The following is a 26,848-nucleotide window of genomic DNA, read 5'->3' on the forward strand; positions in this document are numbered from 1 at the left end:
GACTGACTTTGTGTTAGCTAGCCAACGTTTAATTACTTCTGCGTTATGAACTAGACACGGACACGAATGATCCATTGGTAGCTTGTTGTTACCAAGTATTGGTGCTAACCGTGTGTTATAGGATGCTTGCATGCTAGTTAGCTAGTTAGCTACGGCGTCATAGGACACGGTGCACTAGGTGGGTTTTCACGGAAGAATACTGTACCAATATATCTAGCGGAATAAACTAAGTTTGAGCCTATTCCTGGAAACATTGAACCACTGTAGTTTACATCAATTTTAATTTCTAGTGGTAGCTAGAAAAGTTATATTTTAGCGTTTTAGTGTTTCAGTGAATTGTTAGTGAGAGAGGCCCTGCTCTCTCGCTTCCCCAGTTGTTTAGTTAATTTTTCATGCCAATCTCCTTTGCATTAGCGTAGTCTCTCCTGTAGCCTATCAACTATGTGTCTGCCTCTAACCCTAGGAAGCTCTTTGCCACCTTCTCCTCCCTCCTGAATCCCCCCCCCCCTCCCTCTCTGCGGATGACTTCGTCAACCATTTTGAAAAGAAGGTCGACGACATCCGATCCTCGTTTGTTAAGTCAAACGAGGATCACTGTTTACACTTCCGGTCCGGAGCGTGCAGTCGCACTTCGCTTCGCTCCACAGGTAATATTACAGTTCTTTACATTACAACGGTTTGGTTTGTTTGATCTGAGCAATTTTTTCTTAGCTATCAAAGATAATTGTGTAGTTTAGAGTAATTAGAGTAATTATCGAGGCCAGCTATTTTTTTGTCCTCCTAACGTAGTCAACACTGCTAGCTGCTAGCTGCTAGCTAGTCAACACCGCTAGCTAGCCAACCGTTACCGACTAGCAGCGCTGTAGATACTAATACATTACAACGGAACGATTTGACTAGTGCAGTGTTAGCTAGCTAGCTACATAGCTGTCTTTGTCATAGCTTGATAATTGTGTAGTTTAGTAATTATCGAGGTTAGCTAGGTTAGCTAGCCAGCTATTTCCGTCCCCCGCGACGCCATCGTTCCATACCTAGCCAACTATTACCGACGAGCAGCATTGTAGAAACTAAATACATTACAAAGGAACGTCTTGATGAGTGTTATGTTATGTTAGCTAGCTACAAAGTTGCTTTTGTATAATAGCCAACCTCTACCGACTAGCAGCACTGTAGAAACTATTACATTACAACGGAACGACTTGATTAGTGTAGTGTTGTGTTAGTTAGCTAGCATTTTCGTCATTTTAGTCAATAAGATTTTCGCAACGTAAGCTTAACTTTCTGAACATTCAAGACGTGTAGTCCTCTTGTCATTCCAATCTCCTTTGCATTAGCGTAGCCTCTTCTGTAGCTTGTCAACTATGTGTCTGTCTATCCCTGTTCTCTCCCCTCTGCACAGGCCATACAAACGCTTCACACCGCGTGGCCGCTGCCACTCTAACCTGGTGGTCCCAGCGCGCACGACCCACGTGGAGTTCCAGGTCTCCGGCAGCCTCTGGAACTGCCGGTCTGCGGCCAACAAGGCAGAGTTCATCTCAGCCTATGCTACCCTCCAGTCCCTAGACTTCCTGGCGCTGACGGAAACATGGATTACCACAGATAACACTGCTACTCCTACTGCTCTCTCCTCGTCTGCCTACGTGTTCTCGCATACCCCTAGAGCATCGAGCCAGCGGGGTGGTGGCACTGGAATCCTCATCTCTCCCAAGTGGACATTCTCTCTTTCTCCCCTGACCCATCTGTCTATCTCCTCATTTGAATTCCATGCTGTCACAGTTACCAGCCCTTTCAAGCTTAACATCCTTATCATTTATCGCCCTCCAGGTTCCCTTGGAGAGTTCATCAATGAGCTTGATGCCTTGATAAGTTCTTTACCTGAGGATGGCTCACCTCTCACAGTTCTGGGTGACTTTAACCTCCCCACGTCTACCTTTGACTCATTCCTCTCTGCCTCCTTCTTTCCACTCCTCTCCTCTTTTGACCTCACCCTCTCACCTTCCCCCCTACTCACAAGGCAGGCAATACGCTTGACCTCATCTTTACTAGATGCTGTTCTTCCACTAATCTCATTGCAACTCCCCTCCAAGTCTCCGACCACTACCTTGTATCCTTTTCCCTCTCGCTCTCATCCAACACTTCTCACTCTGCCCCCTACTCGGATGGTATTGCGCCGTCCCAACCTTCGCTCTCTCTCTCCCGCTACTCTCTCCTCTTCCATCCTATCATCTCTTCCCTCTGCTCAAACCTTCTCCAACCTATCTCCTGATTCTGCCTCCTCAACCCTCCTCTCCTCCCTTTCTGCATCCTTTGATTTTCTCTGTCCCCTATCCTCCAGGCCGGCTCGGTCCTCCACTCCTGCGCCGTGGCTCGACGACTCACTGCGAGCTCACAGAACAGGGCTCCGGGCAGCCGAGCGGAAATGGAGGAAAACTCGCCTCCCTGCGGACCTGGCATCCTTTCACGCCCTCCTCTCTACATTTTCCTCTTCTGTCTCTGCTGCTAAAGCCACTTTCTACCACTCTAAATTCCAAGCATCTGCCTCTAACCCTAGGAAGCTCTTTGCTACCTTCTCCTCCCTCCTGAATCCTCCTCCCCCTCTCCCCCCCCCTCCTCTCTCTCTGCGGATGACTTCGTCAACCATTTTGAAAAGAAGGCTGATGACATCCGATCCTCGTTTGCTAAGCCAAACGACACCGCTGGTCCTGCTCACACTGCCCTACCCTGTGCTTTGACCTCTTTCTCCCCTCTCTCTCCAGATGAAATCTCGCGTCTCGTGACGGCCGGCCGCCCAACAACCTACCCACTTGACCCTATCCCCTCCTCTCTTCTCCAGACCATTTCCGGAGACCTTCTCCCCTACCTCACCTCGCTCATCAACTCATCCTTGACCGCTGGCTACGTCCCTTCCGTCTTCAAGAGAGCGAGAGTTGCACCCCTTCTGAAAAAACCTACACTCGATCCCTCCGATATCAACAACTACAGACCAGTATCCCTTCTTTCTTTTCTCTCCAAAACTCTTGAACGTGCCGTCCTTGGCCAGCTCTCCTGCTATCTCTCTCAGAATGACCTTCTCGATCCAAATCAGTCAGGTTTCAAGGCTGGTCATTCAACTGAGACTGCTCTTCTCTGTGTCACGTAGGCTCTCTGCACTGCTAAAGCTAACTCTCTCTCCTCTGCTCTCATCCTTCTAGACCTATCTGCTGCCTATTGATACTGTGAACCATCAGATCCTCCTCTCCACCCTCTCCGAGTTGGGTATCTCCGGCGCGGCTCACTCTTGGATTGCGTCCTACCTGACAGGTCGCTTCTACCAGGTGGCGTGGCGAGAATCCGTCTCCGCACCACGTGCTCTCACCACTGGTGTCCCCCAGGGCTCTGTTCTAGGCCCTCTCCTATTCTCACTATACACCAAGTCACTTGGCTCGGTCATATCCTCACATGGTCTCTCCTATCATTGCTACGCAGACGACACACAATTAATCTTCTCCTTTCCCCCTTCTGATAACCAGGTGGCGAATCGCATCTCTGCATGTCTGGCAGACATATCAGTGTGGATGACGGCTCACCACCTCAAGCTGAACCTCGGCAAGATGGAGCTGCTCTTCCTCCCGGGGAAGGACTGCCCGTTCCATGATCTCGCCATCACGGTGGACAACTCCATTGTGTCCTCCTCCCAGAGTGCTAAGAGCCTCGGCGTGACCCTGGACAACACCCTGTCGTTCTCCGCTAACATCAAGGCGGTGACCCGATCCTGTAGGTTCATGCTCTACAACATTCACAGAGTACGACCCTGCCTTACACAGGAAGCGGCGCAGGTCCTAATCCAGGCACTTGTCATCTCCCGTCTGGATTACTGCAACTTCCTGTTGGCGGGGCTCACTGCCTGTGCCATTAAACCCCTACAACTCATCCAGAACGCCGCAGCCCGTCTGGTGTTCAACCTTCCCAAGTTCACGTCACCCCGCTCCTCCGCACACTCCACTGGCTTCCAGTTGAAGCTCGCATCTGCTACAAGACCATGGTGCTTGCCTACGGAGCTGTGAGGGGAACGGCACCTCCGTACCTTCAGGCTCTGATCAGGCCCTACACCCAAACAAGGGCACTGCGTTCATCCACCTTTGGCCTGCTGGCCCACCTACCTCTGCGGAAGCACAGTTCCCGCTCAGCCCAGTCAAAACTGTTCGCTGCTCTGGCACCCCAATGGTGGAACAAGCTCCCTCACGACGCCAGGACAGCGGAGTCAATCACCACCTTCCGTAGACACCTGAAACCCCACCTCTTTAAGGAATACCTGGGATAGGATATAGTAATCCTTCTAACCCCCCCCACGCCCCCAAAAATAGATATAGATGTACTATTGTAAAGTGGTTGTTCCACTGGATATCATAAAGTGAATGCACCAATTTGTAAGTCGCTCTGGATAAGAGCGTCTGCTAAATGACGTAAATGTAAATGTTCCAGGAAGAAATCCCTCTGTGAAAATAAAAAGGGAGGTATCACTCACATGATTCAGTAATTTGTTGATGGGTTTATTCTCTCAACGCCCACACTGGATTGATTTTCATCAAAGATTAGCAGGTACACAAGGCCTTGTTTGACATGCCCATTGGTTCATCTGTGAGCACGTTACTCGTATCTCTAGTTCAGAACAGACCAGATAACAGGTTTAAGCTGTTCAGCAGGTTTCTCATTCCAGGTTGTTAAAAAGGACTTGGCGATCTTTTCAAGGAAGAGTCTCTGCATGTATGGAGGTGTGATGTGAATGATACTCAATGAGTGAGTGTGTGTGGTGATATCAATGAATCATTAATGCAGAAGAATAAGGTTCCATAAGACAACATGCGAAAAAAATAAAATAATAATAATAATTTGTGTTGCACAAAACATTTCCTTAACACACAAAACTCAAAATATATATTTCACCAACATTTGTACATACTATAGATACACCTGCACAACCTATTTACACATAGCTATTACGTACAGGGAAGTTATCATTTTAAATAGCAATGCAGATTGATAACAATAGAGTCACAACAATCTAGCTCACATTAGCAGCATATAGCCCTTTATAGGCATTCTGCATTCACACTATACGTGTAGTGAATAGGGAGCCATTTGGGACACAACTACCTGCATGTCAATGCCCTAAAGCCCCTGCCTAGAGGTCTGGCCTTTTATGGCACAGGTAGTGCACTCATTTCACAGAGGGTCACAGCTTCAAGTACCTCTTTGTCCCCTAAATCATTACATGATCAACAGGGTTGATCAGTCAGATAAAGACTGTGGTGCTGCCTGCACATCTCTTCGGGCACTGCCCACCAATGTCCTATTTGGTCGGGGAGTGAGGTTTAGGAGTCCAGCCCCTCCTCGTTTCCTGCACTGGCTTTCTGATAACCTCTGACATTTGACCTAAGACCCCAAGCCTTGGATCGCAAGGGGTAGATGAGAACAGTTCTTGGTATCTGCCTACACACACACACACACACACACACACACACACGCACGCAATCCAGAACAATACAGGAGTCAGTGAGTCGATAAGTCCTGACAGTTCCAGGACAAACACAGGAAAAGGCGTCTCCATAGTCCATAGTCCACATACTCTCAGTCTGTAGCCAACTTGTTAAGGTCGTCCATCGACTGTGGAGCTCCAACTCCTGACACTCTTCAGCAGTACAGTTAGGGTCCACCTTAAGATAGCTTACTTTGAGGGCCGGTCAATGACACTGAAGTCACTTGGCTCGCAGGTCATACCGGGTCAGGTTGTAGCTGTATCTGTCTGTACAGTAGTAATCACTACTGGGTCAGTGTGTAGTCTCTCAGTGATCAGGCTGCATCATGGGAAGAGTATAGTCTTTCTCTAGGCTGATCTTACATTCCACCTCCTCCTCAACCGGGACATAGAGATTGCCTATGGAGCTCTGGAACGCAGAGAGAACAAGTTGGAGTGGCTTAGTGTGTGTTTAGTGTGTGTTTAGGTGTTTAGGTCTGAGAATGTGTGTGTGGAGGTGTGGGTGTGTCTGAGCATGCGTGGGTGTGGGTAAGGATGATGACTAGTAACATCTATTCCATGTTGGTTCAATGTCATTTCATTGAAATGACATGGAAACAACGTTGATTCAACCAGTATGTGCCTGGTGAGAAGTACTGTAAGAGAAGGTTTAGTATCTACTGCATACGCTGACGTTAACATTTCCAGTAAGTGAAGTTCAACAACAGCCCCTTGCTGTTAGAACACTACTAATAATAAAAGAGACCAGAGGATGTTGCTGTTCTAACCTTCAGTTCCTTATTGCTGTTCAGCATGTCCTTGAAAATCAGTGAGGGATGTGGTATCGTGGGGAAAAGCTTCTCTCTGTGCCTGGAAAAGAACCACAAAAGAATTAGCCCAACATTTCAACCCTAATCCCCAAAATGGCAATTCATTAAGTGAAAACACATTTGCTAGATATCTTCTGTCTATTAAGACATTCAGTCAATCTAAACCCAACACACACACACACACACACACACACACACACACACACACACACACACACACACACACACACACACAACGGAGACAAACGGATATAATGTATGTTTACTTACTTCATAAAGCAACAAATGAAAAGAATGAGGAATAAGAAGACTACAGCTGGAATGACGAAATCAAACACAATCGTCGACCAATCATCCACACCTGAAAAGAATACAAGCAAAAATATCAGTGACCCGGTCTAATTCTAATCTTGACAAGTCTGTTACATTTAGCCAACATTCAATACACAAGTCTGTTACAAACGACATATACTATTATACAGACTATAGACTACTGGTATATTAGATATGTTTTATTCTATTTGTCTTCTATTTTATTTGAAGGGGAAAGTTTCAACTATTTCAATGGTAACACAATTACAGTACATCACTGTCTGTGTTCTGAAAGAGGGAGAGAATGTAGAGAAAGAAAGAGGAGAAAGTACCATAGATTTCCTCTTCGCTCCAGTCGCTGCCTCCCTCCCCACACCATCTCGTATAGACTGCTTTAAGCTTGACTCTGTACTGGCATCTCTTGTCATATGAAACCTTCACTGGTACATGTTCCAATTGTATTTCCTTACTCTGGAAGAAACGTACACAGAACCATGAGTGGAACTCAAATAGTGGTACACTTAGAAAAAAAAGGTGCTATCTAGAACCTAAACGGGTTCTCCGGCTGTCCCCATAGGAGAACCCTTTGAAGAACCATTTTAGGTTCCAGGTAGAACTCTTTTGGGTTCCATGTACAACCCTTTCCACAAAGGGTTCTACATGGATACCAAAAGGAGTTCTACCTGGAACCAAAAATGGTTCTCCAATGGGGACAGCCATAGAACCCTTTTGGAACCTTTTTTTCTAAGAGTGTACTATTTGACTGACACACACACACACACATAAACAAACAGCAGATGTCCAATGCCCACTCATCCTAACACATTCAGTAGGTCTGTAAAAACAATGTAAACATCGTCCAGTGACTAAAGCTCTATTTTCATTGGTGTAATTCACATACGTGGCCTGTCTCATGTTGACAATAGCAGAACGGCCAACCCTTCATCTGACCCATATTATGTCTGCAGCCAGCTAAACTTAAGCCTCTTTATCTGGTTATAAATCATCAAAATGTATTTTATATCAGTGAGACTAACCTGTATAACAACGGCGCGACCGAGCGACGTAGGTGCAACCTATAATTAACTAACCTATAATTAATGCAACCTATAATTAACTTTAAATGAAATAGGAAACTATTGAAAACACTCTTCTGGGAAGCATAAAAACGGACGAAGAAATGCACTTGCCAGGTTGTCAATGTAAAATTAATTTGTTATGAACTAGTTTTCCTGGATAAATAAAGGGAGACATAAATAAATCTAAATATCCACACATCCAGGGCTTACCACAGACTCTTTACACTTGTCGTAGTTTAAGATGAAATTCCAGCAGTGGACAGCGCCTATGTCCGGAGGGTCCCAGCTCAGGATGAGATTCTGACCTTCCTCTGTGATCTTCACCTTAGGGGCTGGGGGCTTGACTGAAGAGAATCAGACATACAGTATAACATTAGATAAATTAGAGTATTGGTAATATCAACAATATTACATACTTGAGAGTTTAGTAGTATCGTGTAATTAGTCATTGGTTGTTCAATTGGAATTTACCTCCATAGCCTAGTGAGATGTTAAAACTGCAAGAATTTGAATTGTTGCAAAAAATTTATATTTATATATATTTTTGCAACAAATACAAATTCTTGCAGTTAATGATAATGGGACTGGGGTAGGGGAGAGAGAAAAACATGGGCCCCATTCTGCACGGAGAGCTCTCAGCTTTTGTAAGCGGTACGCTGAATAGGCTCTGATCTATTCAGTTGTGGGGGTTTGGAATCAGACGCGCTCTGCTGTACGATAAACAGTTTACTTTGAGTTAAATCAGGTCTCTCTCTCTCTCGGTCCCTCTCCCCTCTCCCATAGAGTGTGTTTCAAGTTTGGGGAGGTTCATTTTCACCATTAAAATTCTCCCTTATAATAAAGCATTCCATGCATCTATCATCGCATTTGCAGATTTACGCAAGATTGCCTACTATTCATAAGGTGATAAGTTGATTGGATAGTCACAATTTAGGCTATTAATATAATTGAATCACTGTTCACAAAAAAAGACTGCAGTGTTCAATGCATGGCTGAGCGTGTAGAGTAGGCCTAGGCTACAGGATATGTTTAACGCAATTCTACTATACTTTATGTTTTTAATATGACAACAATGACAGGGTAGTGTAGGCTACTGCTGACTCTGACAAACAGATCAATATAAACCACCTTGTCTGCAACCATCTAATCTGGCCTATGAACAGGGGAGACACAAATTGTACATTATGAAGTCCATCTAAGCTGAAGGAGGGAATTATTGTCCAAAAATAAAGTTTCAAGTGGCACTGACCCAATGATAAAGGGTGATGTGCACAGCGCACTCAATGGGGATATGACTGATGCTCTCAGCTGGTGCCAATAAGTTTGTTTACTGTTCGCTCAAATTGCGAATTTTGCTAATTAAAAGACAGATTAGAGTCTTTTCATTGTCTTCTCTTTACAGCAACAGGCATTTACTTTCCAAACTATGTTTTCCCACGATGAAATTGGGGGTAGAAGAAGGAAATACATGGGATATTCAAATATACACCGAGTGTACAAAACATTAAGAACACCTGCTCTTTCCATGACAGACTGACCAGGTAAATCCAGGTGAAAGCTATGATCTCTTATTGATGTCACTTGTTAAATCCACTTCAATCAGTGTAGATGAAGGGGAGGAGACAGGTTAAAGGTTAAAGAAGGATTTTTAAGCCTGGAGACATGGATTGTGTATGTGTTCCATTCAGAGGGTGAATGGGTGAGACAAAATATTGAAGTGCCTTTGAACGGGGTATGATAGTAGGTACCAGGTGCACCGGTTTGTGTCAAGAACTGCAACGCTGGTGGGTTTTTCACACTGAACAGTTTTCTGTGTGTATCAAGAATGGTCCACCACCCAAAAGACATCCAGCCAACTTGACACAACTGTGAAGCATTGGAGTCAACATGTGCCAGCATCCCTGTGGAACGCTTTTGACACCTTGTAGATTCCATGCCCAACAAATTGATGCTGTTCTGATTGCAAAGGGGGAGGTGAATGAAAACGATATTAAATTAGAAACATGGCATTCTCTCGCCTTCGGCTCGCGGGCCTGCTCCTGCTAATGTCAAACATGTAGGCTTACTAGCCCACTAAGCAACACAGTGCTGGGCATGTCCCACCCGTCGGTGCTGGGTTAAAGTTGAGCGCTTTTCTCCGCAATGTCTCGAAATAGCTGTCCATGGACCTGAAACCGTTTTAATATGCACAATCTTGTGTTTACTAATTTAATTACAACACCCCTCTTGTTTTCTCTCTCTCCCCCTCACACAACCGTTGTTATGCAGGAACCTACAAAGATATGCGCATTCTATTCACAATGGTTAATTATGTTTAGCAAACAGTCATGAGTTAAATTAATTTAGGCTGTACCAGTGACTACTGTTAACGAATCTTGTCCCAAATCTTGGCTACTCATCACATTAGGAATTGTATTTTGTTGTTAACCTGCAAATGCTTTGCTATAAAGGTGATTTTTTTTCAACTAACTCTTCCCCTCGCGGCTATGTTTACCTCCTGAGTTAAATTTGTTTGAATGGTTTTCAGATTATACCATGAGGATATCGTAAACATTTGTTATTAACTGTTAAAAAATGTGGTATGGAGTTATTCTTACCATGATATCTAGGAAGCACCAGGAAGTTATTCTGTACAGTTAAGCCATCAAGAGTCCCATTGACCTTGAAGTAGACGTCATATTGACGGAAGGATCCTTTCAGGTGACATCCTGTCCTCTGATCATCTCTGTACTGGTACTCACTGCATGCTGCTATGTGGGAGGGATCAAGGTATCTGAAACATAAGGGATGAGAGGGATGACAATCTGTCACTGCTCAGCTCAACCGACACAGCTCAACCGACACAGCTCAGCCGACACAGCTCAGCCGACACAGCTCAGCCGACACAGCTCAGCCGACACAGCTCAGCCGACACAGCTCAGCCGACACAGCTCAACCGACAGCTCAGCCGACACAGCTCAGCCGAGACAGCTCAACCGACACAGCTCAACCGACACAGCTCAATTGCCACAAATATTCTTTTTTTTAACAGCTGTAACTGGCGTTTCCTGCAATCTAGAGCAAAACATTGCCTTATATGATAACAAATGAAGTAAAAAATATAATATATATATTATTATTATTTACTTTTTACATAGTGGCACAGCCAGTACACAAGGTGCCATATCGCCTCTCTTCCATTCTTTGGGGAGAGCCCTGATTCATTTTAAAATAGTTCTCACCCATAGTAGAGCTGGAGGTCTGAGGCCTGATTGACTGGAAGCCAACTGCAGTTCATGGCCTTAGAGGAGTAGAGGGAACACTGGAAGTTCTTCACCAACTCTGTTATGAGAGAGAGAGAGAGAGAGAGAGAGAGAGAGAGAGGAAGAGAGAGAATTAAACATTGCCACGAGTCTAGACCACAAAAACAGTATCTAACAAAGACTGATGCAGATCTACATATTGTCCTGATAAAAAAGCAGGTTGGTATTTATTGAGATGACGCATGTACTGGAGGCAGCTCTGCAGAGTGGTCACTGGCTGGCACAGCCCCAAAGTCATAAAATCAGATTTTAACCATAACCACACTGCTAACCCTAATGCCTAACCCTAACCTTAATTTAAGACCAAAACGTTCATTTTTGTTTTCAGCTGGCCCACCTAGCGGAAACCGCTTAGTTTTGCCTCCAGGGCAAGAGTCATGACAATAAAAGCCAATCTGCAATAAAACATGTTAACACGAAGAAACGTTTCTATTCTCTATGGGAACACTTCACTGGGAATTGTGTTCAGCTTTAAGGTCATTTTTAAAATTTGCTGTATGCTTAAAACCCTTTGTTCAATACTTTGGATAGGCATATATAAAGTACAAATAAAAACAAGGGCATTTCAAACATGAAAAACAATATTAATTTCAGCACAATGTTTGTATTACAGTAGACACATTGGATAAAGTTCAGGAGTTCACAAGTCCCAATTCATATAGGGGCAAATTTTAACTTCCTCTTTAGTTAAAATGTTCACTTAGGGTGCGTTTGTAAATTCACGCTTGGCTATCTACATCGATTTCACACCACTCTCGTCTGAGTATTACAGAGCACACGACATCTGTTGAATTTGATCAGTTGTCAGTAAATGTCGGCAAAATAACGTAATTAAATTGTTGCCAGTAGCACAGTTACAGTCACCAACGCTCTGGATAACATGAAAACAGAACAACCGCATCTTCTAGGGCAAGTAAAATGGTCGGAGTGAGGCGTTCTCACATTTGTGTCTGGAAGTAGCTAGCAAGCTAGTCAGAACACTTGGATCAACCCTACTCCTCGGCCAGAGCGTCCAGTGTGCGCTCTGAACGCTCCGAGAGCGAAATGCTCTGAATTTACAAAGGGACAATCTGACAACGCTCTGAATTTACAAACGCCCAGAGTCAATGCTCCCTTAGTCATGCATTGATTTCAATGGGAGACTGAGTGAAAATTCGAACTTAGGGTCGGAAGTTAGGATTCGTCTCACAGTAATTGTTACCTACCTGTGGGTTTAGGTTTAAAGACGCTGACAGGTTTGCTTATGGTTCTGCCTGTACAGTTTTTGGGGTTTGTTTTCACTGTGTAATTCACTGCATCATTGGTGACATTATACTCTTTATACAAGTTGAAAGTTGTCATTAATGGAGCCTTCTCCTGTGAAAAAAAATGGAATCACTGTCATTTCACATTCTACAAAGTAGTAGTGTTAGGTATTTAATATGATGCGTATTATTATTGAATAATATAACTTTGTAACAGATGATTTTATAATAGTTTATGATCGTTTTATATGCATGAATAGGCTATGTTTTGCAATTCAGTCTGTGCATAAAAAAACTGTTCGTTTTCTAATTCCAAATGTATTTTTGTTTCATTTTCCCTTTCATGGGCCCGAGTGAAACAGTCGACTCACCTCTCCGATCCTTGTAATGATCATGTAGTTCACCTTGCATGATGCATCTAAATCCTCTGGTGCGTTCCACGACAGCTTTATACGGAATTCAGACTCCAACTTCAACGACAGGTTGAGCGGCTCAGGGAGAGCTGAAGAGGTGACAAAAGACGAGCAGTGTAAACTACTCTGTATGGCTATGTGATGACCAACTGCTATATATGCTATAACTATATACATCATCCTTGGTATGCCTGATCCACAAATCTGTTTGGTGTAGACCCTAGTTACAATTTCTGAACAGTATGACTCACCGGGGCAAAGTAACAAGGCCACACAACAACACTACATCAATAATAATCATAGTAAGTCAATGTCAAATGAAAACACGTTTTAATGTAGGCAGAAGTTACAAGGGAATCTCCAACATGTATTTTAAACAGATACTTTTCTCATTATCTAAACTTCTCATTCTGACGTCGGTTTCGGGAAATGGACAGGAAATCCTAGCTTTCCTAAAGTCTTGCCAACTGAAAATGACTAAACAACTGGTGTCATACGACCATTAAAGGTCATGTAAAGTAAATACAATAGCATTACCTTTCTCCGCTGCAACCTCTAGTGCGACCAAATTAATAAAGTATCGTAGAAACAAGAGAAATTCCAAATGTTTCAAAATCATGTTGTCTGGTGCGTAATTTCTGGCGGACTGCGCCTCCTCAAAATCGCCCGGAATTCCAAAGGTAAGACAAGAATTGTCGAGCAGTTGTCTCCCAAACAGAGCAAACAAATAGAAGTGCCTCACGTTCAGATCAATATAAACAAAAGCAAACACCGGATTTACACCCGCGAGGGAGTTATCAATACATTCATACGGTCTATGATGCCATTTGGTGTGACAGTGACGGCTTCTGTCGCGCATCGGACTGGCAAATAGGGCGGAGTTTGTATGGAGCAATAGCTCAAAGCTACGACAGTACAGAATAGGATATCCTTATCATTTTGACAGCGTCAGTCATTTGTTTTCTTCATTGGATAACATCCCCTATAATGCACCTCCTCCTGCTTATGAGTAGTGTGTGGGCTAGAACATCATAACAATAAAGTGAATAATAACTAAATTAATAAAGTTAATACAACTAACTTTTTCGCAAAACATTGTTTTTTATTGAAAAATGGCTTAACAAAGATATGTTGAACAAGCATCTGTACTTAGATACAGTGTAATTACAATGGCAAATCAAAATCAGACACAATCAGAGAAATACGACTATTCTCAAACCAATGCAACCATGTATTGGTCCAGAAACAGCACAAATATAAATATGTAGCTACACACACGCACGCCTTTCTTCTTTTACAGCAAAACATATTATATACATCTGCATATTATTATCATCTATCTGCTCATTTCAGTGTAGCACTTGTGAAATACTGTACAATCAGCATGTTTTGGAGTTGTATTATTACTTGAAATAGGACAGGAGACTTTTCTGAGGAGAGATGTAGGGACTAGTGGATCAATAGGTCCAGCCAGCTGATAGGTCCAGCCAGCTGATAGATCCCTCATATTCAAATCTGAACCTCAAAGTCAGTTCCACTGCTTTTTTGTTTTTTTTTACATTGTTCCCCTCTAATCAGGGACTGATTTAGACCTGGGATACCAGGTGGGTGCAATGAATGATCAGGCAGAACAGAAAGCCAGTAGTACTCCGGACCTTGTAAGGTAAGATTTGAATACCCCTGTGATAGAGACATCAATCAAAATCAACAGCCTGGTCCCACAATAATTGGTCTTTTGACCAATCAGATCAGAATTACGCTGCCTGTGTAAACGCAGCCTATGAGTTGGCAAGACAGCCCCAACAGATCTGGGACCAGGCTAATCAATCATCATTGACTTAATGTCAGAGAACACACCCCATATCAGAGCATACGACAACCGTTCAACAACTGAAGAAACTGTCTGAGCATTGGGTTATTACAGAGAGACTGACAATTTGACATCATAGAGTATACGGCATTAAACCTTACTGTACAGCTTTCTTATAGAGTAATACAGACAACCGATGGGTTACTGTTTGTTTGTTCCTAAAACATATAAGCCACCTTAGACCATTGCAGAATAGACTCCCAGCACTTAAGTGTAATGCGTTTGCTCTCTTTTGCAACCATTTGATGCAGTGTGCAAGGAAAACAACAGCTTTGCATTGATTATGGACAAAAGGCAGCCACTACCTGGGTCGTGTTCAGCAGGGCACACCGTAGCAAAATGGTTTGCAACGTAACACAATAATCTGTGTTTTTATTGGACAAATTCAGGTAGTAGTACCGCCCTGTTTCAAAACATTCCATCCCTGCTGAACACACCCAGATAATCCACATACCGTACGTGACTTATCTCTTTAGAAGGTAGGTAGGCTAATATCTGCAGTGGTAAAGTGTTAACACTATAGAGACCGTTTCTATTTGAATGGTCAACACTGCCTTTGATTGGAGAGATTAAGTCAATCTGCATAGAGCTTTGAGTTGCAACAGTCCAGAATTTAAACAAATAAAACATTACAAAATAACATCTCCCCCTAGCCATTAAAGAATACAAGTCATTCAATAATCTTGTAGTTGAAGAGAAAAAAGTGCAAGGTCACCTAATACATGACTCAACAGCAAGACCTGACATTTGATCAATTTCGTAATATCGGTAGTACATAATACATTCTCCAAATACTGCTAGCACACGGGTGAGCCAAGATATCAGAATATCTCGGCCGTCGTATCAGACATCTCGGTGAGCTCAGTTACGTAACACTATTCAGGAAGTTTGAGAAGGCAAATGGGAATAGCAAGGCCAATGTGCCAAGTCATACTGAACAGTGCTCATCCCAAAGTACATTATAAACAGGTTTCCAGTTTGTGGTGTGGAGCGAGGGAGTCGACAAGTCCAGTTTGGATCCAACTAGCAGAGGGTGTGTGTGTGTGTGTGTGTGTGTGTGTGTGTGGGGGGGGTCACTTTAGCCCAGGTCTGTAGACGTCCCACTGATGGCACGGAATACGTGTAAGGAGTTCTGGAGCAGTGAACGCATCATATCCTCCTGGAAGATCTAGGGTGACAGAGTCAGATACAACATCATACATCACTACCATCATTGGTCAACCAGTCATGTGATAGCAATACATGCGTCGCAGGAATACGCGCATATAATGGAGTTTTTGAAAATAAATGACAAATCCAGACGTTATTGCTGTCAAAATGGAGCCCAGGGCGTCTTGCCAGAACAGCATGGGGACACAGACCTGCGTTCAAATACATTGAGCGTTTGCTAAAGCCACCTGGAGTGATTGGAGGTTTGATGCGGACACACCCAGACAGACACATCGTTGCCACAAACACTGAGTGTACAAAACATTAAGAACACCTTCCTAATACTGAGTTGCACCCCCCTTTTCCCTACAAGGTGTTGAAAGCGTTCCACAGGGATGCTGGTACATGTTGACTTCAATGCTTCCCACAGTTCTGTCAAGTTGGCTGGATGTTCTTTGGGCGGTGGACCATTCTTGATACACACAGGAAACTGTTGAGCGTGACAAACCCAGCAGCGTTGCAGTTCTTGACACAAACCGGTGCGCCTGGCACCTACTACCATACCCAGCTCAGAGGCACGTAAATATTTTGTCTTGCCCACTCACCCTGTGAATGACACACACATACACAATGCATGTCTCAATTGTCTCAATTGTCTCAAGGCTTAAAAATCTTTCTGTATCCTGTTGCCTCCCCTTCATCTACACTGATTGAAGTGGATTTAACAAAAGACATCAATAAGGGATCATAGCTTTCAGCTGGATTCACCTGGTCAGTCTATGTCATGGAAAGAGCAGGCGTTCCTAATGTTTTGTCCACCCAGTGAATATCAACCCACAAACAGGAAATGAAAATGCAACATAACTCCAGAGGGTATCACATTACCTGGCATTTCTTAAATCTAAGGCGCAGTAAGGGGCAGCATAGACAGAAGAAAGGGACAAGTTAGTGCTATGGAATGAAAACATTAAGACACAAAAACACTTAATTTGCTACCAAAATACAGTCAGGAGAAAGAGATGTGAGAAAAATAGATTCAGGTCATGAGATATGACCTTGGTCAAAGAAAACCATTATTGCGGCAGGTAGCCTAGCAGTTAAGAGTGTTGGGCCTATAACCAACAGGTTGCTGGTTTGAATCCCTGAGCAGTCTAGGTTACAAAAATCTGCCGATGTTCCCTTGAGCAAGGCACTTAACCCTAATTTCTCCCGTAAATTGCTCTGGAGAAGAGAGTCTGCTAAATGACAAAGGGTTTGCTTGAGAGAAAGAGAGGGATGAGCACCTAGGGAGGAGGAGGAGAGGATGAGAGCCTAGGAGTGTGGTCAGGAATATTATGAGAGCCAGAGCCCAAAATAAAGAATTTCTGTTTGTCATCTTGTGTGCATCTGTATGTGTTTGTAAGGCTGACAGGGGCTATGATTATGGGGAGCCCCCCATGTCACCTGTTCATAGAAATCTGACATTCCTCCCCCATGTCACCTGTTCATGGATGTCTGACAGCTCCTCCGCTCCCCCCATGTCACCTGTTCATGGATGATGTCTGACAGCTCCTCCCCTCCCATGTCACCTGTTCATGGATGATGTCTGACAGCTCCTTCCCTCCCCCATGTCACCTGTTCATGGATGTCTGACAGCTCCTCCGCTCCCCCCATGTCACCTGTTCATGGATGATGTCTGACAGCTCCTCCCCTCCCATGTCACCTGTTCATGGATGATGTCTGACAGCTCCTTCCCTCCCCCATGTCACCTGTTCATGGATGATGTCTGACAGCTCCTCCCCTCCCCCCATGTCACCTGTTCATGGATGATGTCTGACAGCTCCTCCCCTCCCACCATGTTACCTGTTCATGGATGATGTCTGACAGCTCCTCCCCTCCCCCCATGTCACCTGTTCATGGATGATGTCTGACAGCTCCTCCCCTCCCCCCATGCCACCTGTTCATGGATGATGTCTGACAGCTCCTCCCCTCCCCCCATGTCACCTGTTCATGGATGATGTCTGACAGCTCCTTCACCATGTCTTTGAAGTTGCCCTTCAGGCCCTCGTGGTACTCAAACTGGTCCTCCTTGATCAGGCGCTCGTTGATGTCCAGCGCCATGCTGCAGACTTCCACAAACCTCCTGCATAGACAGTACAGACAAACAGATACACACACATACACCAACAGTTACATGGGGACAGAGGGTAGTGTTCAGCAAGTCATACTTCATCAAATATCAATACTAGTTATCCATTAAGGGGATGACATATTCAATGATTTGCTCCACAACTTGAGTGTGTGCTTTGCGGAGTAGCTGATATCTTGGCAAGGTAGTGCGTTGTCGGTTGGGTAGTCTACACGTACCTGAATATCTCCTTGAGCTCCATGGCTTTCTTATTGTTGGACTTGCTGGTTTTGGAGTCGTCCAGAAAGGCTCTGGCGTACGCCATCGGACCAGCGTTAACCTGTGGCACACAAGACAAGGGAATAAGTAACAATCTTTAAGAGTAATGAATATCTTGGGTATTCATCTTCACTCTCAGGTAGCGCTGGGTGACCACTATGCTGCCAATGTCGTCTAGAGCAACACGTAGCACAACTATAACATCATTGGCTACCGTCCTGTAGGTTTTAACCACGACCCTGTTCCAGGAGAGCTACCCTCCTGTAGGTTTTAACCCCGACCCTGTTCCAGGAGAGCTACCCGCCTGTAGGTTTTAACCCCGACACTGTTCCAGGAGAGCTACCCTCCTGTAGGTTTTAACCCCGACCCTGTTCCAGGAGAGCTACCCTCCTGTAGGTTTTAACCCCGACCCTGTTCCAGGAGAGCTACCCTCCTGTAGGTTTTAACCCCGACCCTGTTCCAGGAGAGCTACCCTCCTGTAGGTTTTCCATCCAACCCCAGTTGTAACTAACCTCATTCAACTTATCAACCAGCTAATTATTAGAATCAAGTGTGCTAGCTTAGGATTGGAGAGAAAACCTGCAGGACGGCAGCTCTCCAGAAACAGGGTTGGGCAGCCCTGGATTAGCGTGACCAACATACACACAACGAACGGAGTAACGCAAGAGAGGACCAAACCCTAAAATCAACACTACAAGTTCTGGCATGAAAACATGAATACCTGCATAAATGCGAAATGATCTGATAGGGGTTAGAAATAACAAACAGGAAGCACTAGCTGCTTCCTGTTTGGACCCCAGGGAGTGTAGCAGCTGCCTTGGCAGCAGCTAATTGAGATTCTAATGAAATACTAAACGAACACAGTGATGTGGCTACAGTAAGGTCTCGTCTACCTGTACAGAGACACAGCCCTGCAGTTTGAGCTGCAGCTGGATCATGTCCACCTCCTGGGAGGAGCAGAGTTTGGTCAGCTCGGCGGTGCGCGCCCGCATCTCGTCGATGGCCACGTCCACAGGCTTCAGCTCTACCTGCTTCTCCCCCAACACCTCCACACGCTTCTTCACGTACGGAAACGTGTTGGCCGCTGGACAGGAGAAATACACATAAATCAGCATATTCGCCCCCTTTATAACGAAACCGATTATCACAAATGTTTAGATCATTTCTCTAGCCTGGGGGGTCAGTCTGTTCCTGCTCTCTTGAGAACTTGGCTTGAAAAACGACGGCAATGGTGTTGGCAAGAGCACAAAGAGATTTATTCTTCGCTAAGGGCAGCGTGTTGGTCGCTGCCCAGGAGACTCACCACACACAGTCAGTTCTCATATAAACACACGATAAAGTTAATTCATTGTGATAACACCGGGTTATGTTTCCCATTAGTGTTTCCTTTATTCTCCTTGTATGGGAACGTGTTGGCAGGTCAGAGGAGAGTAAATAGCGCAGTTCCAGGTAGCTTTATTCTGGAGTCATTTTTCACCCAACTTTCACCTTCTCTTGGTTTTCTGAGAAACCACATCTTTAGGAAGCTAGAGTCTACTAACTGGCAGTCCGGGGTCAAACATACAAACAGGTCATCTGGTACCATCATTTTATAGCAACAACATTGAGTCAACATCCTTAAACAAACAAACCACACATGATAATGCTTTTACTGCATATTGGTCTATTTGTAACATCCTGTGTGTCAGGTCTGTGGGTAGCAATGTTGACAGATATTTGAGACAGGCAGGCCAGCTGTTGTTTAATGTCAGTGGTGACAGTGGGGTAATCATGAAATGGCCAATGACAATGGTCAATCAAAATGTCCATATCATCATGTGATAAAACAATTGCAGTGGATACAAGCCATTTAAATGGTCCTATAGCGCTTCAGTTATCAAATGTATCGTAATGCTGGTACCCTCATAAGCGGAATTAGCCAGTGGTTAGCTGTAAACGTTCTCTGTCAATTCTAAGGAATAATGTTTACTACTGTTAAAGGAAAAAGCCACTGAAAAACTATATTTTGGTATTTTATTCATTAGTCCTCTGTTGATACAGTCCCAAAATGTTTTGCATCACAGCAGTCAAGTTTTCAAGATATCGAGTCCAGGCCCTGTCGCAGCCGGCCGCGACCGGGAGACCCATGGGGCGGCACACAATGGGTCCAGTGTCGTCCGGGTTAGGGGAGGGTTTGGACGGCAGGGATGTTCTCGTCCCATCGCACACTAGCGACTCCTGTGGTGGGCCGGGCGCAGTGCACGCTGACACAGTCGCCAGGTGCACTGTGTTTCCTCCGACACATTAGTTCGGCTGGCTTCCGGGTTTTATTTTTTTATTTATTTATTTATTTTTTTTTTTTTTTCACCTTTATTTAACCAGGTAGGCAAGTTGAGAACAAGTTCTCATTTACAATTGCGACCTGGCCAAGATAAAGCAAAGCAGTTCGACAACATACAAAAACACAGAGTTACACATGGAGTAAAACAACATACAATCAATGATGCAGTAGAAAAAAGTAAGACTATATACAATGTGAGCAAATGATGTGAGATAATGGAGGTAAAAGCAAAAAAATGCCATGGTGGCAAAGTAAATAAAGTATGGCAAGAAAAAAAAAACACTGGAATGGTAGATTTGTAGTTTGAAGAAAGTTAAAGTTAAAATATAAATATAAATAATATGGTGCAAAGGAGCAAAATAAATAAAATAAATAAATACAGTAGGGGAAAAGGTAGTAGTTTGGGCTCAATTAAAGATGGGCTATGTACAGGTGCAGAGATCTGTGAGCTGCTCTGACAGCTGGTGCTTAAAGCTAGTGAGGGAGATAAGTGTTTCCAGTTTTAGAGATTTTTGTAGTTCGTTCCAATCATTGGCAGCTGAGAACTGGAAGGAGAGACGACCAAAGGAGGAGTTGGCTTTAGGGGTGACCAGAGAGATATACCTGCTGGAGCGCGTGCTACAGGTGGGTGCTGCTATGGTGACCAGTGAGCGGAGATAAGGGGGGACTTTACCTAGCAGGGTCTTGTAGATGACCTGGAGCCAATGTGTTTGGCGACGATGATGAAGTGAAGGCCAGCCAACGAGAGCATACAGGTCGCAGTGGTGGGTTGTATATGGGGCTTTGGTGACAAAACGGATGGCACTGTGATAGACTGCATCCAGCTTGTTGAGTAGGGTATTGGAGGCTATTTTGTAAATGACATCGCCGAAGTCGAGGATTGGTAGGATGGTCAGTTTTACGAGGGTATGTTTGGCAGCATGAGTGAAGGATGCTTTGTTGCGAAATAGGAAGCCAATTCTAGATTTCACTTTGGATTGGAGATGATTGATGTGAGTCTGGAAGGAGAGTTTACAGTCTAACCAGACACCTAGGTATTTGTAGTTGTCCACAAATTCTAAGTTAGAACCGTCCAGAGAAGTGATGCTGGATGGGCGGGCAGGTGCAGGCAGCGATCGGTTGAAGAGCATACATTTAGTTTTACTTGTGTTTAGGAGCAGTTGGAGACCACGGAAGGAGAGTTGAATGGCATTGAAGCTCGTCTGGAGGGTTGTTAACACAGTGTCCAAAGAAGGGCCAGAAGTATACAGAATGGTGTCGTCTGCGTAGAGGTGGATCAGAGATTCACCAGCAGCAAGAGCGACATCATTTATGTATACAGAGAAAAGAGTTGGCCCAAGAATTGAACCCTGTGGTACCCCCATAGAGACTGCCAGAGGTCCAGACAGTAGGCCCTCCGATTTGACACACTGAACTCTGTCAGAGAAGTAGTTGGTGAACCAGGCGACGCAATCGTTTGAGAAACCAAGGCTACTAAGTCTGCCGATGAGGATGTGGTGATTAACAGAGTCAAAAGCTTTGGCCAGGTCAATGAATACGGCAGCACAGTAATGTTTCTTATCGATGGCGGTTACGATGTCGTTTAGGACCTTGAGCGTGGCTGAGGTGCACCCATGACCAGCTCTGAAACCAGATTGCATAGCGGAGAGGGTGCGGTGGGATTCAAAATAGTCGGTAATCTGTTTGTTGACTTGGCTTTCGAAGACCTTAGAAAGGCAGGGTAGGATGGATATAGGTCTGTAGCAACTTGGGTCAAGAGTGTCACCTCCTTTGAAGAGGGGGATGACAGCAGCTGCTTTCCAATCTATGGGAATCTCAGACGACACGAAAGAGAGGTTGAACAGGCTAGTAATAGGGGTTGCAATAATTTCGGCAGATAATTTTAGAAAGAAAGGGTCCAGATTGTCAAGCCCAGCTGATTTGTAGGGGTCCAGATTTTGCAGCTCTTTCAGAACATCAGCTGAATGGATTTGGGAGAAGGAGAAATGGGGGAGGCTTGGGCGAGTAGCTGTGGGGGGTGCAGTGCTGTTGAATGCAGTAGGGGTAGTTAGGTGGAAAGCATGGCCAGCCGTAGAAAAATGCTTATTGAAATTCTCAATTATAGTGGACTTATCGGTGGTGACAGAGTTTCCTATCCTCAGTGCAGTGGGCAGTTGGGAGGAGGTGTTCTTATTCTCCATGGACTTTACAATGTCCCAGAACTTTTTAGAGTTGGAGTTGCACGAAGCAAATTTCTGTTTGAAAAAGCTAGCCTTGGCGTTTCTAACTGCCTGTGTGTATTGGTTTCTAACTTCCCTAAAAAGTTGCATATCGCGGGGGCAGTTCGATGCTAATGCAGAACGCCACAGGATATTTTTGTGTTGGTTAAGGGCAGTCAGGTCTGGGGAGAACCAAGGGCTATATCTGTTCCTGGTTCTAAATTTCTTGAAAGGGGCATGCTTATTTAAGATGGAGAGGAAGGCATTTTTAAAAAATAACCAGGCATCCTCTACTGACGGGATGAGGTCAATATCCTTCCAGGATACCAGGGCCAGGTCGATTAGAAAGGCTTGCTCGTTGAAATGTTTCAGGGAGCGTTTGACAGTGATGAGTGGAGGTCGTTTGACCGCTGACCCATTACGGGTGCAGGCAATGAGGCAGTGATCGCTGAGATCTTGGTTGAAAACAGCAGAGGTGTAATTAGAGGGCACATTGGTTAGGATGATATCTATGAGGGTGCCAGTGTTTGCGGCTTTGGGGTTGTACCTGGTGGGTTCATTAATAATTTGTGTGAGATTGAGGGCATCAAGCTTGGATTGCAGAATGGCTGGGGTGTTAAGCATGTCCCAGTTTAGGTCGCCTAGTAGCACAAGCTCTGAAGATAGATGGGGGGCAATCAGTTCACATATGGTGTCCAGAGCACAGCTAGGGGCCGAGGGGGGTCTATAGCAGGCGGCAACGGTGAGAGACTTGTTTTTGGAGAGGTGGATTTTTAAAAGTAGAAGTTCAAATTGTTTGGGTACAGACCTGGATAGCAGGACAGAACTCTGCAAGCTATCTCTGCAGTAGATTGCAACACCGCCCCCTTTGGTCGTTCTATCTTGTCTGAAAACGTTGTAGTTAGGGATGAAGATTTCACCGTTTTTGGTGGACTTCCTAAGCCAAGATTCAGACACAGCCAGGACATCCGGGTTGGCAGAGTGTGCTAAAGCAGTGAATAAAACAAACTTAGGGAGGAGGCTTCTAATGTTAACATGCATGAAACCAAGGCTATTACGGTTACAGAAGTCATCAAAAGAGAGCGCCTGGGGAGTAGGTGTGGAGCCAGGCATTGAAGGGCCTGGATTCACCTCTACATCCCCAGCGGAGCAGAGAAGGATAAGTATGAGGGTACGGCTAAAAGCTATAAGAATTGGTCGTCTGTGACGTCCAGAATAGAGAGAAAAAGGAGCAGGTATCTGGGGGCGATAAAATAGCTTCAAGGTATAATGTACAGACAAAGGTATGGTGGGATGTGAGTACAGAGGAGGTAAACCTAGGCATTTAGTGATTATGAGAGAGATATTGTCTCTAGAAATATCATTGAAACCAGAAGATGTCATAGCATGTGTGGGTGGAGGAACTGAGAGGTTGGATAAGGTATAATGAGCAGGGCTAGAGGCTCTACAGTGAAATAAGCCAATAAACACTAACCAGAACAGCAATGGACAAGGCATATTGACATTAAGGAGAGGCATGCTTAGCCGAGTGATCAGAGGGTCCAGTGAGATTCAGACAGCTAGCTGGGCCATAGGTAGCAAGCTGGTGGAAGATGGGAGGGAGGTCTGTTTTTAGCCGCCTCGTGCGTTTCCGTCTGTGGGTTAGTGGGGTTCCGTGTGGAAGGGGGGACCTGTCCAAGTTGGCAAAATAGTTAGTTATAGTGGCCCAAGAAAAGTGTCCGACAGACCTATTCAGATCACAGCCGAAAAGACAGCTAACGATTAGCTGGCCGCAGATGGGCGATCAGGTTACGTCGCGACGGAGGGGCCAGTTGGAACAACTCCCTCGGGCAGATAACGTCGGTGATCCAGTCGTGAAGACCCAATGGGGCTCCGCATCGGCAGTAAAACGGGTCAGGATAGGTGAGTTGTAGCCCAGGAGACACTTCAGCTGGCTAGCTCAGGAGTAGCCCACGAGTGGCTGACGGAATTCTTCAGCTGGCTAGCTAGCTAGCTCCGTAATTGTGTGTGTTAATTCCGAGACCGACGTTGCCAATAGTCACTCAGGTAGCAGCTAGTTAGCTGCAAGATCCAGGTGTAAATGTCCAGAGCCTGCGGTAGAAATCGAGGAAAGGAGAGAGAATAGGTCCGATATGCTCTGGTCTGAGTCGCGCTGTACAAAAACTGGCGATAGCTTTTCGAGCTAATGGATAGCTGAGGACAGCTAACCGTAGCTAGCTGAACTTCAACGTTAGCCTGTGAAAATAGCTAACCTCTGGCTAGCTTCTGTCGTGGAATTCAGATGAGGTAAATAATACTTTCTTTTTTTTTTTAAATTGATGAGGCGGGTTGCAGGAGAGTGCTTTGAGGTTGAGTATTTAGAATAAAAAAATGTAAAAAGATAAGTGAAGAAAAAAAATATGTAAATATATATATATATACACGGGACACGACAGGACGTCTGAACTGCTACGCCATCTTGGATTCAAGATGGTTAAGGGGGCATTGTGTCAAGAAGCAGTGCGGCTTGGCTGGGTTGTGTTTCGGAGGACGCACGGCTCTTGACCTTCGCCTCTCCTGAGTCTGTACGGGAGTTGCAGCGATGGGACAAGACTGTAACTACCAATTGGATACCACGAAATTGGGGAGAAAAAGGGGTAAAAAAAGAAAAGAAAAAACTTTCAAGAAGCAAACAAAGTGTCACCGGCCACATCATCATGATGATACAAAATGGACAAAAGAAACTATGGACTAATGAAAAAATGATCAAAAGATAGTTTTTGAGTGTAGTTTTCCTTTAAGGGTAATGTGGAACCGATGTCACCATAATTTCTTGTCTCTAGCCTAGTGCTTTAAAAAGTCGTGGTATGACGTCTGTGGGTTTCTGAACTTGCAGTAATTCTCAAATAGTTTAGATGTTAGTGTAGCTCATCTAATAAGAAATGAAACAAGCTGTGTGCACAGTGGATAAAGGTTTTAATTGAAAAGCTTGTATACTTCTTTGTCTCCAGTGCGCCACACAAACAGTGGTATTCTGTTTGTCTAAACAAGGTTGAAATATAGAGGTTTTGGTCATAGAGGTAATGTTTTTTTAAATAATGGTTTTAAATAGGTTTTACTAGACGGCTTCCACCCGGTTACGTAACCCTGCACCTTAGAGGCTGCTGCCCCATCTACATAGACAAATAACATTTTATTTGAAGAGGTTGTAAAGCTAACTAACTATTTGTAAGCGTTTTATTTGTTGTAAAAGAGGTTCAGTAGTTTTTAAGCTAACTGGTTTTAACTATGTTGGTTGTAATGAAGTTGCAAATCTAACCATTTTTTTTGAATGGTTTTAAAGAGGTTGTAAAAAGAGGTTGTGAAGCTAACTAACTTGTGAGTACGCTCCTCCTCTTGCATTGCTCCTCCACCCCACCATGTTTCTTCCCCGTCAGCGTGTACGGCGTTTCGAACACAAAGCGGTTGATGTTGTGGCACTTCTCAAAGTCTGTCTTCTTCTCTGGACAGTCCTTCTCGTCAAAGTAAGGCTTGACGAAGGTGACCTGGATGTAGGCAAACTTGGTGTCTAGGTCTTTGGGGTTGACCTGTTGGAGATAGGAGATTGGTATGGTTGGGCTTGTTAGATAGAACCGACTCGAGGGTGTTTCCAACTCCAATAAAGGAAGCAAACTATTTGTTTGTACTATTTACCCCTTTTAGGAACCTGTAAGCAGTGTCCTAAATGGCAGCATATGCCCTATATAGTAGACAACTTTTGACCAGGGCCTATGGGACTCTGGTCAAAAGTAGTGTACTAAATAGGGAATATGGTGCCATTTGGGACACCACCATAGTTACTACCTTGTTGGAGTCTTGGATGATCTTGACGCTTTCCGTTCCAAACTTGTCCCCGTAGAGCCCTAGAAGGCGCTGAGAGATCTCTGATAGGCCAGTGAGTTTGGGCTCCTTGTACACATACTCCTTTCCGTCCTCCTCCTCGAAGTAGCCCTGTCAACAACACAAAGTAGCCATTGGAGGCAGTGGGATGTTCATGCTGGTTTCATTACTAAGCAAGGAAAACAACAACAGCTGCAGCCTACTCAGGAGGAAAATACTCAGTCATAATTCAACTAGTCTCCCAAATGTGCAATAAATACATCAAATGTTTTTATATAGCCCTTCTTACATCCACTGATGTCACAAAGTGCTGTACAGAAACCCAGCCTAAAACCCCAAACAGCAAGCAATGCATTATATAACAAATGTATAATGCTCTCTGATATTTCCTGG

The 26,848-nt window shown here is 44.5% G+C and overlaps 2 protein-coding genes and 1 long non-coding RNA gene across 5 annotated transcripts in view; all 3 read right to left on the minus strand.

The window, feature by feature from the left end:
- Positions 1-4,508: 4,508 nt before the first annotated feature.
- On the minus strand, positions 4,509-13,546 carry il13ra1 (interleukin 13 receptor, alpha 1). Its single transcript, XM_029760207.1, has 10 exons — positions 13,212-13,546; positions 12,633-12,763; positions 12,223-12,373; positions 10,937-11,036; positions 10,313-10,488; positions 7,926-8,059; positions 6,969-7,107; positions 6,595-6,685; positions 6,283-6,364; positions 4,509-5,924 (listed from the first exon to the last, which is right to left on the minus strand). Exons 1-10 carry the CDS (start codon positions 13,531-13,533, stop codon positions 5,823-5,825), a joined length of 1,428 nt encoding a protein of 475 aa, XP_029616067.1. The 5' UTR covers positions 13,534-13,546; the 3' UTR covers positions 4,509-5,822.
- Positions 13,547-13,755: 209 nt separating this feature from the next.
- LOC115198315 (dedicator of cytokinesis protein 11) overlaps positions 13,756-26,848 on the minus strand; it is a 115,095-nt gene continuing 102,002 nt past the window's right edge. For 2 of the 3 annotated variants that reach the window (XM_029760204.1, XM_029760203.1), the window contains 6 exons: positions 26,420-26,566; positions 25,953-26,163; positions 18,973-19,163; positions 18,040-18,140; positions 17,677-17,815; positions 13,756-15,712 (listed from right to left, as the gene is read on the minus strand). In XM_029760204.1, the coding sequence (XP_029616064.1) occupies positions 15,623-15,712; positions 17,677-17,815; positions 18,040-18,140; positions 18,973-19,163; positions 25,953-26,163; positions 26,420-26,566 (879 nt within the window). In that variant the 3' untranslated portion in view covers positions 13,756-15,622. Of the gene's footprint in view, positions 15,713-16,578; positions 16,595-17,676; positions 17,816-18,039; positions 18,141-18,972; positions 19,164-25,952; positions 26,164-26,419; positions 26,567-26,848 lie in introns of all 3 variants that reach the window. The other variant, XM_029760205.1, reaches the window with a different exon arrangement.
- Positions 17,061-17,670, minus strand: LOC115198317 (uncharacterized). The gene is made up of 2 exons (XR_003879207.1): positions 17,308-17,670; positions 17,061-17,173 (listed from the first exon to the last, which is right to left on the minus strand). It is a non-coding gene; the product is annotated as an uncharacterized LOC115198317 (long non-coding RNA).

Source organism: Salmo trutta, chromosome 8 (assembly GCF_901001165.1).
Source record: "Salmo trutta chromosome 8, fSalTru1.1, whole genome shotgun sequence".
In the NCBI taxonomy this organism is placed as follows: domain Eukaryota; kingdom Metazoa; phylum Chordata; class Actinopteri; order Salmoniformes; family Salmonidae; genus Salmo; species Salmo trutta.

What these genes read in the sequence shown, in the direction of transcription:
- il13ra1 (XM_029760207.1), bottom strand. Translation starts at nt 13,533, where the DNA reads ATGCGCGACAGAAGCCGTCACTGTCACACCAAATGGCATCATAGACCG. An exon ending in GGTGCTTCCTAGATATCATG is followed by an intron (nt 8,060 to 10,312) that starts GTAAGAATAACT and finishes GATTCTCTTCAG; the next exon opens with TCAAGCCCCCAGCCCCTAAG. An exon ending in ACAAGTGTAAAGAGTCTGTG is followed by an intron (nt 7,108 to 7,925) that starts GTAAGCCCTGGA and finishes CGTTTCTTCCAG; the next exon opens with AGTAAGGAAATACAATTGGA.